Source organism: Pseudophryne corroboree, unplaced genomic scaffold, assembly GCF_028390025.1.
Source record: "Pseudophryne corroboree isolate aPseCor3 unplaced genomic scaffold, aPseCor3.hap2 scaffold_776, whole genome shotgun sequence".
Taxonomy (NCBI): domain Eukaryota; kingdom Metazoa; phylum Chordata; class Amphibia; order Anura; family Myobatrachidae; genus Pseudophryne; species Pseudophryne corroboree.
This window is the reverse complement of record NW_026970355.1, coordinates 150,453-164,725: the sequence shown is the minus strand read 5'-3', so window position 1 is coordinate 164,725 and position 14,273 is coordinate 150,453. Positions and strand designations below refer to the sequence as shown.

The 14,273-nt window shown below is 47.4% G+C and overlaps 1 protein-coding gene across 1 annotated transcript in view; it reads right to left on the bottom strand.

Annotated features, from left to right (window-relative positions):
• The window catches only part of LOC135040870 (plasma membrane calcium-transporting ATPase 2-like), a gene marked incomplete at its 3' end in the record, with an annotated part of 272,154 nt that overhangs the window by 110,005 nt on the left and 147,876 nt on the right, over positions 1-14,273 (bottom strand). The window contains exon 3 of the mRNA XM_063954874.1: positions 10,040-10,081. Within this exon, the coding sequence (XP_063810944.1) occupies positions 10,040-10,081 (42 nt within the window). The remainder of the gene's footprint in view (positions 1-10,039; positions 10,082-14,273) is intronic.

Here is a 14,273-nt window from a genome sequence, read left to right as displayed (position 1 = left end):
GTGTGTGTGAGCATCTGATTGTGAGTGCCTGTGTGTGAGTGTGAGCATCTGTGTGTAAGCACCTGTGTGTGAGTGCCTGTGTGTGAGTTTGAGCGCATCTGTGTGAGTGTGAGCACCTGTGTGTGAGTGTGAGCGCCTGTGTGTGTGTGTGAACGCCTGTCTGCGTGTGTGCGCCTGTATGTGAGTGTGTGCACCTGTGTGTGAGCGCCTGTTCGAAAGTATGAGCGCCTGTGTCAGTGTGAGCACCTGTGTTTGTGATTGCCTGTGTGTGAGTGTGAGCACCTGTGTGTGAGTGTGCGTGTGTGTGTGTGTGTGTGTGAGCGCCTGTGCGTGAGTGTGAGTGCCTGTTTGTGAGTGTGATCACCTGTGTTTGAGTGTGAGCACCTGTGTGTGTGTGAGTGCCTGTGTGTTAGTGTGTGCGCATCTGTGTGTGAGTATGAGCGCGTGAGTGTGAGTGCCTGAGTGTGCGCCTTTGTGTGAGTGCCTGTGTGTGAGTGTGAGCGCCTGTGTGTGAGTGCCTGTGTGTGTGAGCACCTGTGTGTAAGCACCTGTTTCTGAGTGTGAGTGCCTGTGTGTTAGTGCCTGTGTGTGAGTGTGAGCACCTGTGTGTGAGTGTGAGTGCCAGTGTGTGAGTGTGAGTGCCAGAGTGTGATTGCCTGTATGTGATCACCTGTGTGTGAGTGTGAGTGCCTGAGTATGAGTGCCTGTATGTGAGCGCATGTGTGCGAGTCTGAGCACCTGTGTGGGAGTGCCTGTGTGTGAGTGAGAGTACCTGTGTGTGAGTGCCTGCGTGTGAGTGTGAGCACCTGTGTGTGAGTACCTGTGTGTGAGTGCCTGTGTGTGAGTGTGAGTACCTGTGTGTGAGTGTGAGTGCCTGTGTGTGATTGTGAGCACCTGTGTGAGAGTGTGAGTGCCTGTGAGTGTGAGTGCCTGTGTGTGTGTGTGTATGTGTGTGTGTGTGTGTGTGTGTGTGTGTGTGTGTGTGTGTGTGTGTGTGTGTGTGTGAGCTTCTATGTGTGAGTGCCTGTGTGTGAGTGAGAACACCTGTGTGGGATGCCTGTGTGTGATTGTGAGCACCTGTGTGAGAGTGTGAGTGCCTGTGAGTGTGAGTTCCTGAGTGTGAGTGCCTGTGTGTGTGTGTGTGTGTGTGTGTGTGTGTGAGCTTCTATGTGTGAGTGCCTGTGTGTGAGTGAGAACACCTGTGTGGGAGTGCCTGTGTGTGATTGTGAGCACCTGTGTGAGAGTGTGAGTGCCTGTGAGTGTGAGTTCCTTTGTGCGAGTGCCTGTGTGTGAGCGCCTGTGTGTGAGTGCGAGCGCCTGTGTGTGTGCCTGTGTGTGATTGTGAGCACCTGTGTGAGAGTGTGAGTGCCTGTGAGTGTGAGTTCCTGAGTGTGAGTGCGTGTGTGTGTGTGTGTGTGAGCTTCTATGTGTGAGTGCCTGTGTGTGAGTGAGAACACCTGTGTGGGAGTGCCTGTGTGTGTGTGTGTGTGTGTGTGTGTGTGCGTGTGTGAGAGCACCTATGTGTGAGTGCCTGAGTGAGTGAGTGTGCGCGTGTGTGAGTGTGAGCACCTGTGTGAGCGCCTGTGTGTGAGTGCCTGATTGTGAGTGCCTTTGTGTGAGTGTGAGTGCCTGTGTGTGTGCTTGTGTGTGAGTGCCTGTGTGTGAGTGTGAGTTCCTGTGTGTGTGCACCTATGTGATAGATAGATAGATAGATAGATATGAGATAGATAGATAGATAGATAGATAGATATAAGATAGATAGATAGACAGACAGACAGACAGACAGACAGACAGACAGACAGATAGATAGATAGATAGATTTGAGATAGATAGATAGATAGATAGATAGATATAAGATAGATAGATAGACAGCCAGACAGACAGACAGACAGACAGATAGATAGATAGATAGATAGATAGATAGATAGATAGATTTGAGATAGATAGAAAGATAGATAAATAGATATGAGATAAAAAGATAGATATAAGATAGATAGATAGATAGATAGATAGATAGATAGAAGATAGATAGATAGAAGATAGATAGATAGATAGATAGATAGATAGATAGATAGAAGATAGATAGATAGATAGATAGAAGATAGATAGATAGAAGATAGATAGATAGATAGATAGATAGATAGATAGATAGATAGATAGATAGATAGATAGATAGATATAAGATAGATAGACAGACAGACAGACAGATAGATAGATAGATAGATAGATAGATAGATAGATAGATTTGAGATAGATAGAAAGATAGATAAATAGATATGAGATAAAAAGATAGATATAAGATAGATAGATAGATAGAAGATAGATAGATAGAAGATAGATAGATAGATAGATAGATAGAAGATAGATAGATAGAAGATAGATAGATAGAAGATAGATAGATAGATAGATAGACAGACAGACAGACAGACAGACAGACAGATAGATAGATAGATTTGAGATAGATAGAAAGATAGATAAATAGATATGAGATAAAAAGATAGATATAAGATAGATAGATAGATAGATAGAAGATAGATAGATAGATAGAAGATAGATAGATAGATAGATAGATAGATAGATAGAAGATAGATAGATAGATAGAAGATAGATAGATAGAAGATAGATAGATAGATAGATAGATAGATAGATAGATAGATAGATAGATAGATAGATAGATAGATATGACTAATGGGCCATACACTCTGGGTGATATTACTGAAAGATATGAACAATCTTGTTCATTAATGAATGAGATACTGTTCATATCTTTTAGTGTGTAGACACCAGCGATTAATGATGCACGGCCCCGCGCTTGTTCATCGTTGGTGCCCCGTCGCTTGTGCATGCAGGCCAATATGGACAAGATCGTCCATATCTGCCTGCACTGCTATGGAGCCGGGTGACACGGGTAGTAAAGAAACTTCACTCTGCCCGTCACCTCCCCCCCGCCGCCGGGTCAGAAGTCTGCCGCATCGGCGGTCAGGCAGCTCGGCGGCGGGTCGCACAGTGTGTAGGGCCCTATAGATAGATAGATGGATAGATAGGTAGATAGATAGATAGATATGAGATAGATATATAGATATGAGATAGATAGATATTAGATAGATAGATAGATAGATAGATAGATAGATAAATAGATATGAGATATATATGAGAGAGAGATATAGTTATTAGACAGATAGATATGAAATACATAGATATGAGATAGATATAAATGAAATAGATAGATATGAAATAGATAGATAGATAGATACATAGATAGATAGACAGATATGAGATAGATCGATAGATATGAAATAGATATGACATACATAGATATAAGATAGATAGATAGATAGATAGATAGATAGAGTGTGAGCACCTGTGTGTGAGTGTGAGCGCCTGTGTGTGAGTGTGAGCGAGTGTGAGCGCCTGTGTGTTGGCGTGAGCGCCTGTGTGTGAGTGTGAGCACCTGTGTGAGCACCTGTGTGTGAGTGTGAGGGCCTGTGTGAGTGTGAGTACCTGTGTGTGAGTGTGAGCACCTCTGTGAGTGTGATCACCTGTGTTTGAGTGGTAGGGCCTGTTTGAGTGTGAGCACCTGTGTGTGAGTGTGAGCGCCTGTGTGAGCACCTGTGTGTGCGTGTGTGTGAGTCCCTGTGTGTGAGTGCGAGTGCCTGTGTGTAAGTGTGAGCACCTGTGTGTCGGTGTGAGCACCTGTGTGTGAGTGTGAGCGCCTGTGTGTGCACCTGTGTGTGAGTGTGAGCGCCTGTGTGTGCACCTGTGTGCGAGTGTCAGCACCTGTGTGCGAGTGTCAGCACCTGTGTGTGAGTGTAAGCACCTGTGTGAGTGTGATCACCTGTGTTTGAGTGGTAGGGCCTGTGTGAGTGTGAGCACCTGTGTGTGAGTGTGAGCACCTGTGTGAGTGTGAGCACCTGTGTGTGCATGTGTGTGAGTGCCTGTGTGTTAGTGTGAGCGCCTGTGTGTGTTTGCACTTATGTGTGAGTGCCTTTTTGTGAGTGTGAGCACCTGTGTGTTAGTGTGAGCGCTTGTGTGAGTGTGAGCAACTGTGTGTGAGTGTGAGGGCCTGTATGTGAGTACCTGTGCGAGTGAGTGCACCTTTGTGTGAGTGTATGCGCCTGTGAGTGTGACCACTTATGTGTGAGTGTGAGGGCCTGTGTGTTAGTGTGAGCACCTGTGTGTGAATATGAGCGCCTGTGTGTGAGTGTGAGCATCTGTGTGTGAGTGCCTGTGTGTGAGTGTGAGCATCTGTGTGTGAGTGCCTGTGTGTGAGTGTGAGCGTCTGTGTGTAAGCACCTGTGTGTGAGTTTGAGTGCATGTATGTGAGTCTGAGCAACTAAATATGAGTGCGAGTGCCTGTGTGTGAGTGTGATCACCTGTGTGTGAGTGTGAGTGCCTGTGTGTGAGTGTGAGCGCCTGTGTGTGAGAGCGTGTGTGTGTGCCTGTGTGTGAGTGTGAGCACCTGTGTGTGCACTTGTGAGTAAGTGTGAGCGCCTGTGTATGAGTACCTGTGTGTGAGCGCCCGTGTGAGTGTGAGCACCTGTGTGTGAGTGCCTATGTGTTAGTGTATGCACCTGTGTGTGAGCGACTATGTGTGTGTGCGAAAGCGCCTGTGTGTGAGTGTGAGCGCCTGTGTGTGAGTGCCTGTGAGTGTGAGCTCCTGTGTGTGTGTGTGTGAGTGCCTGTGTGAGTGCCTGTGTGTGAGTGTGTTTGTGTGTGAGTGCCTGTGTGTGAGCACCTGTGTGTGTGTGAGCACCTATGTGTGAGCGCCTGTTTGTGAATGTGAGCGCCTGTGTGTGAGTGTGAGTGCCTGTGTGTGAGTGTGTTTGTGTGTGAGTGCCTGTGTGTGAGCACCTGTGTGTGTGTGAGCACCTATGTGTGTGCACCTGTGTGTGAGTGTGAGCGCCTGTGTTGAGTGTGAGTGCCTGTGTGTGAGTGTCTGTGTGTAAGTGCCTGTGTGTTAGTGTGAGTGCATGTGTGTGAGTGCCTGTGTCTTAGTGTGTGCACCTGTGTGTAAGTGTGAGCACCTGTGTGTGGGTGTGATCACCTGTGTGTGAGTGTGAGCGCCTGTGTGTGCACCTGTGCGTGAGTACCTGTGTGTGAGTGCCTGTGTGTGAGTGTGAGCACCTGTGTGTGAGTGTGAGGGCCTGTGTGAGTGTGAGCACCTGTGTGTGAGCACCTGTGTGAGTGTGATCACCTGTGTTTGAGTGTTAGGGCCTGTGTGAGTACCTGTGTGTGAGTGTGAGCGCCTGTGTGAGTTTGAGAGCCTGTGTGTGAGTGTGAGTGCCTGTGTGTGAGTGTGAGCGCATGTGTGTAAGTGTGAGCACCTATGTGTGGGTGTGTGTACCTGTGTGTGAGTGTGAGCGCCTGTGTGTGAGCACCTGTGTGTAAGCACCTGTGTTAGTGTGAGCGCCTGTGTGTGTTTTCACTTGTGTGTGAGTGTGAGTGCCTTTGTGTGAGTGTGAGCACCTGTGTGTTAGTGTTAGCGCCTGTGTGAGTGTGAGCAACTGTGTGTGAGTGTGAGGGCTTGTGTGTGAGTACCTGTGTGAGTGTGTGCACCTTTGTGTGAGTCTATGCACCTGTGTGAGTGTAAGCACTCGTGTGTGAGTGTGAGAGCCTGTGTGTTAGTGTGAGCATCTATGTGTGAATATGAGCGCCTGTGTGTGAGTGTCTGTGTGTGAGTGTGAGCATCTGTGTGTAAGCACCAGTATGTGAGTTTGAGCACATGTGTGTGAATGTGAGCAACTAAATATGAGTGTGAGCACCTGTGTGTGAGTGTGTGCACCTGTATGTGAGTGTGAGCGCCTGTGTGTTAATGTGTGCACCTGTGTGTGAACGCCTGTGTGTATGTGTGTGTGAGTGCCTGTGTGTGAGTGTGAGCACCTGAGTGTGCACTTGTGAGTGAGTGTGAGTGCCTGTGTGAGTGTGAGCATCTGTGTGTGAGTGGCTATGTGTTAGTGTGTGCACCGGTGTGTGAGCGCCTGTGTGTGAGTGTGAGCTCCTGTGTGTGAGTGCCTGTTTGTGAGTGTGAGCACCTGTGTGTGAGTGTGTTTGTGTGCGAGCGCCTGTGTGTGAGTGTGAGCGCCTGTGTTTAAGTGTGAGCACCTGTGTGTGAGTGTGAGCGTCTGTGTGGAGTGTGAGTGCCTGTGTGTGAGTGCCTATGTGAATGTGCACTTGTGTGTGAGTGTGAGCACCTGTGTGAGTGTGAGCGTCTGTGTGTAAGCACCTGTGTGTGAGTTTGAGTGCATGTATGTGAGTCTGAGCAACTAAATATGAGTGTGAGTGCCTGTGTGTGAGTGTGATCACCTGTGTGTGAGTGTGAGTGCCTGTGTGTGAGTGTGAGCGCCTGTGTGTGAGAGCGTGTGTGTGTGTGTGTGTGTGTGCCTGTGTGTGAGTGTGAGCACCTGTGTGTGCACTTGTGAGTAAGTGTGAGCGCCTGTGTATGAGTACCTGTGTGTGAGCGCCCGTGTGAGTGTGAGCACCTGTGTGTGAGTGCCTATGTGTTAGTGTATGCACCTGTGTGTGAGCGACTATGTGTGTGTGCGAAAGCGCCTGTGTGTGAGTGTGAGCGCCTGTGTGTGAGTGCCTGTGAGTGTGAGCTCCTGTGTGTGTGTGTGTGTGTGAGTGCCTGTGTGTGAGTGTGTTTGTGTGTGAGTGCCTGTGTGTGAGCACCTGTGTGTGTGTGAGCACCTATGTGTGAGCGCCTGTTTGTGAATGTGAGCGCCTGTGTGTGAGTGTGAGTGCCTGTGTGTGAGTGCCTGTGTGTTAGTGTGTGCACCTGTGTGTGAGTGTGAGTGCCTGTGTGTGAGTGTCTGTGTGTAAGTGCCTGTGTGTTAGTGTGAGTGCATGTGTGTGAGTGCCTGTGTCTTAGTGTGTGCACCTGTGTGTAACTGTGAGCACCTGTGTGTGGGTGTGATCACCTGTGTGTGAGTGTGAGCGCCTGTGTGTGCACCTGTGTGTGAGTGTGAGTACCTGTGTGTGAGTGCCTGTGTGTGAGTGTGAGCACCTGTGTGTGAGTGTGAGGGCCTGTGTGAGTGTGAGCACCTGTGTGTGAGCACCTGTGTGAGTGTGATCACCTGTGTTTGAGTGTTAGGGCCTGTGTGAGTACCTGTGTGTGAGTGTGAGCGCCTGTGTGAGTTTGAGAGCCTGTGTGTGAGAGTGTGAGTGCCTGTGTGTGAGTGTGAGCGCATGTGTGTAAGTGTGAGCACCTATGTGTGGGTGTGTGTACCTGTGTGTGAGTGTGAGCGCCTGTGTGTGAGCACCTGTGTGTGAGCACCTGTGTTAGTGTGAGCGCCTGTGTGTGTTTTCACTTGTGTGTGAGTGTGAGTGCCTTTGTGTGAGTGTGAGCACCTGTGTGTTAGTGTTAGCGCCTGTGTGAGTGTGAGCAACTGTGTGTGAGTGTGAGGGCTTGTGTGTGAGTACCTGTATGAGTGTGTGCACCTTTGTGTGAGTCTATGCACCTGTGTGAGTGTAAGCACTCGTGTGTGAGTGTGAGAGCCTGTGTGTTAGTGTGAGCATCTATGTGTGAATATGAGCGCCTGTGTGTGAGTGTCTGTGTGTGAGTGTGAGCATCTGTGTGTAAGCACCAGTATGTGAGTTTGAGCGCATGTGTGTGAATGTGAGCAACTAAATATGAGTGTGAGCACCTGTGTGTGAGTGTGTGCACCTGTATGTGAGTGTGAGCGCCTGTGTGTTAATGTGTGCACCTGTGTGTGAACGCCTGTGTGTATGTGTGTGTGTGAGTGCCTGTGTGTGAGTGTGAGCACCTGAGTGTGCACTTGTGAGTGAGTGTGAGCGCCTGTGTGAGTGTGAGCATCTGTGTGTGAGTGGCTATGTGTTAGTGTGTGCACCGGTGTGTGAGCGCCTGTGTGTGAGTGTGAGCTCCTGTGTGTGAGTGCCTGTTTGTGAGTGTGAGCACCTGTGTGTGAGTGTGTTTGTGTGCGAGCGCCTGTGTGTGAGTGTGAGCGCCTGTGTTTAAGTGTGAGCACCTGTGTGTGAGTGTGAGCGTCTGTGTGGAGTGTGAGTGCCTGTGTGTGAGTGCCTATGTGAATGTGCACTTGTGTGTGAGTGTGAGCACCTGTGTGAGTGTGAGCGCCTGTGTGTAAGTATGATTGCCTGTGTGTGAGTGCCTGTTTGTTAGTGTGTGCACATGTGTGCGTGTGAGCGCCTTAGTGTGAGTGCCTGTATTTGAGCGCCTGCGTGTGAGTGTGTGCACCTGTGTGTTAGTGTGAGCACCTGTGTGTGAGTATGAGCGCCTGTGTGTGTGTGAGTACATGAATGTGAGTGCCTGTATGTGAAAGCCTCTGTGTGAGTGCCTGTATGTGAGCGCCTGTGTGTGAGTTCCTGTGTGTGAGTGCCTGTGTGGGAGTGTCTGTGTGTGAGTACCTTTATGAGTGTGTGAGTGCCTGTGTGTGAGTGTGAGCACCTGTGTGTGAGTATGAGCGCCTGTGTGTGTGTGTGTGTGTGTGAGTGCCTGTATGTGAGCGCCTGTGTGTGAGTGCCATAGTGTGAGTGCTTGTATGTGAGCACCTGTGTGTGAGTGTGAGTGCCTGAGTGTGAGTGCCTGTATGTGAGTGCCTGTGTGAGAATCTGAGCACCTGTGTGTGAATGCCTGTGTGTGAGTGTGAGTACCTGTGTGTGAGTGCCTCTGTGTGAGTACCTGTGTGCGAGTGCAACTAAATATGAGTGTGAGTGCCTGTGTGTTTGTGTGTGCACCTGTGTGTTTGTGTGTGCACCTGTGTGAGCGCCTATTCGAAAGTGTGAGCGCCTGTGTGAGTGTGTGCACCTGTGTGTGTGAGTGCCTGTGTGTGAGTGTGAGCGTCTGTGTGTGCATGTGTGTGAGCGCCTGTGTGTGAGTACCTGTGTGTGAGCACCTGTGTGAGTGTGAGCACCTGTGTGTGAGATCCTATGTGTTAGTGTGTGCGCCTGTGTGTGTGTGTGTGTGAGAGCGCCTGTGTGTGAGTGTGAGCTCCCGTGTGTGTGTGTGTGAGTGCCTGTGTGATCACCAGTGTGTGAGTGTGTTTGTGTGTGAACACCTGTGTGTGACTGCCTGTGTGTGAGTACCTGTGTGTAAGCGCCTGTTTGTGATGTGAGCGCCTGTGTGTGTGTGAGTGTGAGTGCCTGTGTGTGAGCACCTGTGTGAGAGTGCACCTGTGAGTGTGAGTGCCTGTGTGTGAGCGCATGTGTGTGTGAGTGTGAGTGACTGTGTGTAAGTGTGAGTGCCTGTGTGTGTGAGTGCCTGTGTGTAAGTGTGAGCGCCTGTGTGTGTGAGTGTGAGTGCCTGTGTGTAAGTGTGAGTGCCTATGTGTGTGTGTGTGTGTGTGTGTGTGAGTGTGAGTGCCTGTGTGTAAGTGTGAGCGCCTGTGTGTGTGAGTGTGAGCGCCTGTGTGTGAGTGCCTGTGTGTGAGTGTGAGTGCCTGTGTGTGAGTGCCAGTGAGTGTGTGAGTGCCTGTGTGTGAGTGTGAGCGCCTTTGTGTGAGTGTGAGTGCCTGTGTGTGAGTGTGAGTGCCTGTGTGTGAGCTCCTGTGTGTGTGAGTGTGAAAGTGTGAGTGCCTGTGTGTGTGTGTGTGAGTGCCTGTGTGTAAGTGTGAGCGCCTGTGTGTGTGAGTGTGAGCCCCTGTGTGTAAGTGTGAGTGCCTGTGTGTGTGAGTGTGAGCGCCTGTGTGTGAGTGCCTGTGTGTGAGCACCTGTGTGTGAGTGCCAGTGAGTGTGTGAGTGCCTGTGTGTGAGTGTGAGCGCCTGTGTGTGAGTGTGAGCTCCTGTGTGTGAGTGTGTGTCAGGGGGGCATTATACCATAGATGCCTACAGTGTATACGTATACCCATCTCTCCTGGGCCAATACAGTGCCCCTCAGCTCCAGGGTACTAAGCAATGAAGAGAGTGGAGAAGTTGCCCATGGCAACCAATCAGCTGCTCTGTATAATTTTATAGTATACAAATGACACTTCAATGCTGATTGGTTGCCATGGGAAACTACCCCACTCTCCTCACTGCTTAGTACATCTGGGCCTGCAGGGGGTACACAGAGCAGCTGCGGCATTACCTTTAGTCTGGATGATCTCCACATTCCCATCCTGCATTCTGCCTACGCGATGAGAGTGTGACAGAAACAGAGAACACGTGACCCATCAGAACATACATGTAACATTACACATGAATCATGACAACATGGGATATATCACATACAGGCGGAGAGCGTGTCCAGTCCTCAGGCAGTTGCGGTGCGTCTATCTCTCTATCCGTCTATCAAGAAATCTCATATCTATCCGTCTATCTATCTATCTATCTATCTATCTCATATCTATCTATCTATCACATATGTATCTATCTCATATCTATCTATCCGTCCGTCTGTCTATCTCATAACTATCTATCTATCTATCTATCTATCTATCTATCTATCTATCTATCTCATATCTATCAATCCGTCTATCTCATATCTATCAATCTATCTATCCGTCTATCTATCTATCTATCTATCTATCTATCTATCTATCTATCTATCTATCTATCACATATCTATCTATCTATCTATCTATCTCATATCTATCAATCCGTCTATCTCATATCTATCAAACTATCTATCCGTCTATCTATCTATCTATCTATCTATCTATCTATCTATCTATCTATCTATCTATCTATCAATCTATCTATCTATCTATCTCATTTCTTTCTATCTATTTATCTATCTCATATCTATCTATCTATCTATCTATCTATCTCATATCTATCTATCTATCTATCTATCTATCTATCTATCTATCTATCTATCTATCTATCTATCTATCTATCTATCACATATATAACTATCTATCTCGTAACTATATATCTATCTATCAATCACATATTTATCTATCTATCTATCTATCTATCTATCTATCTATCTATCTATCCATCTATCGATCTCAAAAAAATCTATCTATATATCTCACCTCTATCTATCTATCTATCTATCTATCTATCTATCTATCTATCTATCTATCTATCTATCTATCTATCTATCTATCTATCTATCTATCTATCATCTAGTAAATTGGAGGCCAGGACTGCTGATTACAAACACAGCCAGTATATACAGTATAGGACAGGACTGCTGACTACATACACAGCCAGTATATACAGTATAGGACAAAGGGAATGCTGACTACATACACAGCCAGTATATACAGTATAGGAGGACAGGACTGCTGACTACATACACAGCCAGTATATACAGTATAGGAGGACAGGACTGCTGACTACATACACACGCAGTATATACAGTATAGGAGGACAGGACTGCTGACTACATACACAGCCAGTATATACAGTATAGAAGGCCAGGACTGCTGACTACATACACAGCCAGTATATAAAGTATAGGAGGACAGGACTACTAACTACATACACACGCAGTATATACAGTATAGGAGGCCAGGACTGCTGACTACATACACAGCCAGTATATACAGTATAGGAGGACAGGACTACTAACTACATACACACGCAGTATATACAGTATAGGAGGCCAGGACTGCTGACTACATACACAGCCAGTATATACAGTATAGGAGGCCAGGACTGCTGACTACATACACACGCAGTATATACAGTATAGGAGGACAGGACTGCTGACTACATACACAGCCAGTATATACAGTATAGGAGGGCAGGACAGCTGACTACATACACAGCCAGTATATACAGTATAGGAGGCCAGGACTGCTGACTACATACACAGTCAGTATATACAGTATAGAAGGCCAGGACTGCTGACTACACACACAGCCAGTATATACAGTATAGGAGGCCAGGACTGCTGACTACATACACAGCCAGTATATACAGTATAGGAGGACAGGACTACTAACTACATACACAGCCAGTATATACAGTATAGGAGGCCGGGACTGCTGACTACACACACAGCCAGTATATACAGTATAGGAGGCCAGGACTGCTGACTACACACACAGCCAGTATATACAGTATAGGAGGCCAGGACTGCTGACTACATACACAGCCAGTATATACAGTATAGGAGGACAGGACTGCTGACTACATACACACGCAGTATATACAGTATAGGAGGACAGGACTGCTGACTACATACACAGCCAGTATATACAGTATAGGAGGACAGGACTACTAACTACATACACAGCCAGTATATACAGTATAGGAGGGCAGGACAGCTGACTACATACACAGCCAGTATATACAGTATAGGAGGGCAGGACTGCTGACTACATACACAGCCAGTATATACAGTATAGGAGGCCAGGATTGCTGACTACATACACAGCCAGTATATACAGTATAGGAGGACAGGACTGCTGACTACACACACAGCCAGTATATACAGTATAGGAGGCCAGGACTGCTAACTACATACACAGCCAGTATATACAGTATAGGAGGGCAGGACAGCTGACTACATACACAGCTAGTATATACAGTATAGAAGGCCAGGACTCCTGACTACATACACAGCCAGTATATACAGTATAGGAGGCCAGGACTGCTGACAACATACACAGCCAGTATATACAGTATAGGAGGCCAGGACTGCTGACTACATACACAGCCAGTATATACAGTATAGGAGGACACACAGCCAGTATATACAGTATAGAAGGCAGGACTGCTGACTACATACACAGCCAGAATATACAGTATAGGAAGCAAGGACTGCTGACTACATACACAGACAGTATATACAGTATAGGAGGACAGGACTGCTGACTACATACACAGCCAGTATATACAGTATAGGAGGCCGGGACTGCTGACTACATACACAGACAGTATATACAGTATAGGAGGACAGGACTGCTGACTACATACACAGCCAGTATATACAGTATAGGAGGCCGGGACTGCTGACTACATACACAGCCAGTATATACAGAATAGAAGGACGGGACTGCTGACTACATACACAGCCAGTATATACAGTATAGGAGGCCAGGACAGCTGACTACATACACAGCCAGTATATACAGTATAGGAGGTCAGGACTACTAACTACATACACAGCCAGTATATACAGTATAGGAGGCCGGGACTGCTGACTACATACACAGCCAGTATATACAGTATAGGAGGCCAGGACTGCTGACTACACACACAGCCAGTATATACAGAATAGAAGGACGGGACTGCTGAATACACACACAGCCAGTATATACAGAATAGGAGGACAGGACTGCTGACTACATACACAGCCAGTATATACAGTATAGGAGGCCAGGACTGTTGACTACATACACAGCCAGTATATACAGTATAGGAGGTCAGGACTACTAACTACATACACAGGCAGTATATACAGTATAGGAGGACAGGACTGCTGACTACATACACAGCCAGTATATACAGTATAGGAGGACAGGACTGCTGACTACATACACAGCCAGTATATACAGTATAGGAGGACAGGGCTGCTGACTACATACACAGCCAGTATATACAGTATAGGAGGACAGGGCTGCTGACTACATACACAGCCAGTATATACAGTATAGGAGGAAAGGACTGCTGACTACATACACAGCCAGTATATACAGTATAGGAGGCCGGAACTGCTGACTACATACACAGCCAGTATATACAGTATAGGAGGACAGGACTGCTGACTACATACACAGCCAGTATATACAGTATAGGAGGCCAGGACTGCTGACTACATACACAGCCAGTATATACAGTATAGGAGGACAGGACTGCTGACTACATACACAGCCAGTATATACAGTATAAGAGGCCAGGACAGCTGACTACATACACAGCCAGTATATACAGTATAGAAGGCAGGACTGCTGACTACATACACAGCCAGTATATACAGTATAGGAGGCCGGAACTGCTGACTACATACACAGCCAGTATATACAGTATAGGAGGACAGGACTGCTGACTACATACACAGCCAGTATATACAGTATAGGAGGACACACAGCCAGTATATACAGTATAGAAGGCAGGACTGCTAACTACATACACAGCCAGAATATACAGTATAGGAAGCCAGGACTGCTGACTACATACACAGACAGTATATACAGTATAGGAGGACAGGACTGCTGACTACATACACAGCCAGTATATACAGTATAGGAGGCCGGGACTGCTGACTACATACACAGACAGTATATACAGTATAGGAGGACAGGACTGCTGACTACATACACAGCCAGTATATACAGTATAGGAGGCCGGGACTGCTGACTACATACACAGCCAGTATATACAGAATAGAAGGACGGGACTGCTGACTACATACACAGCCAGTA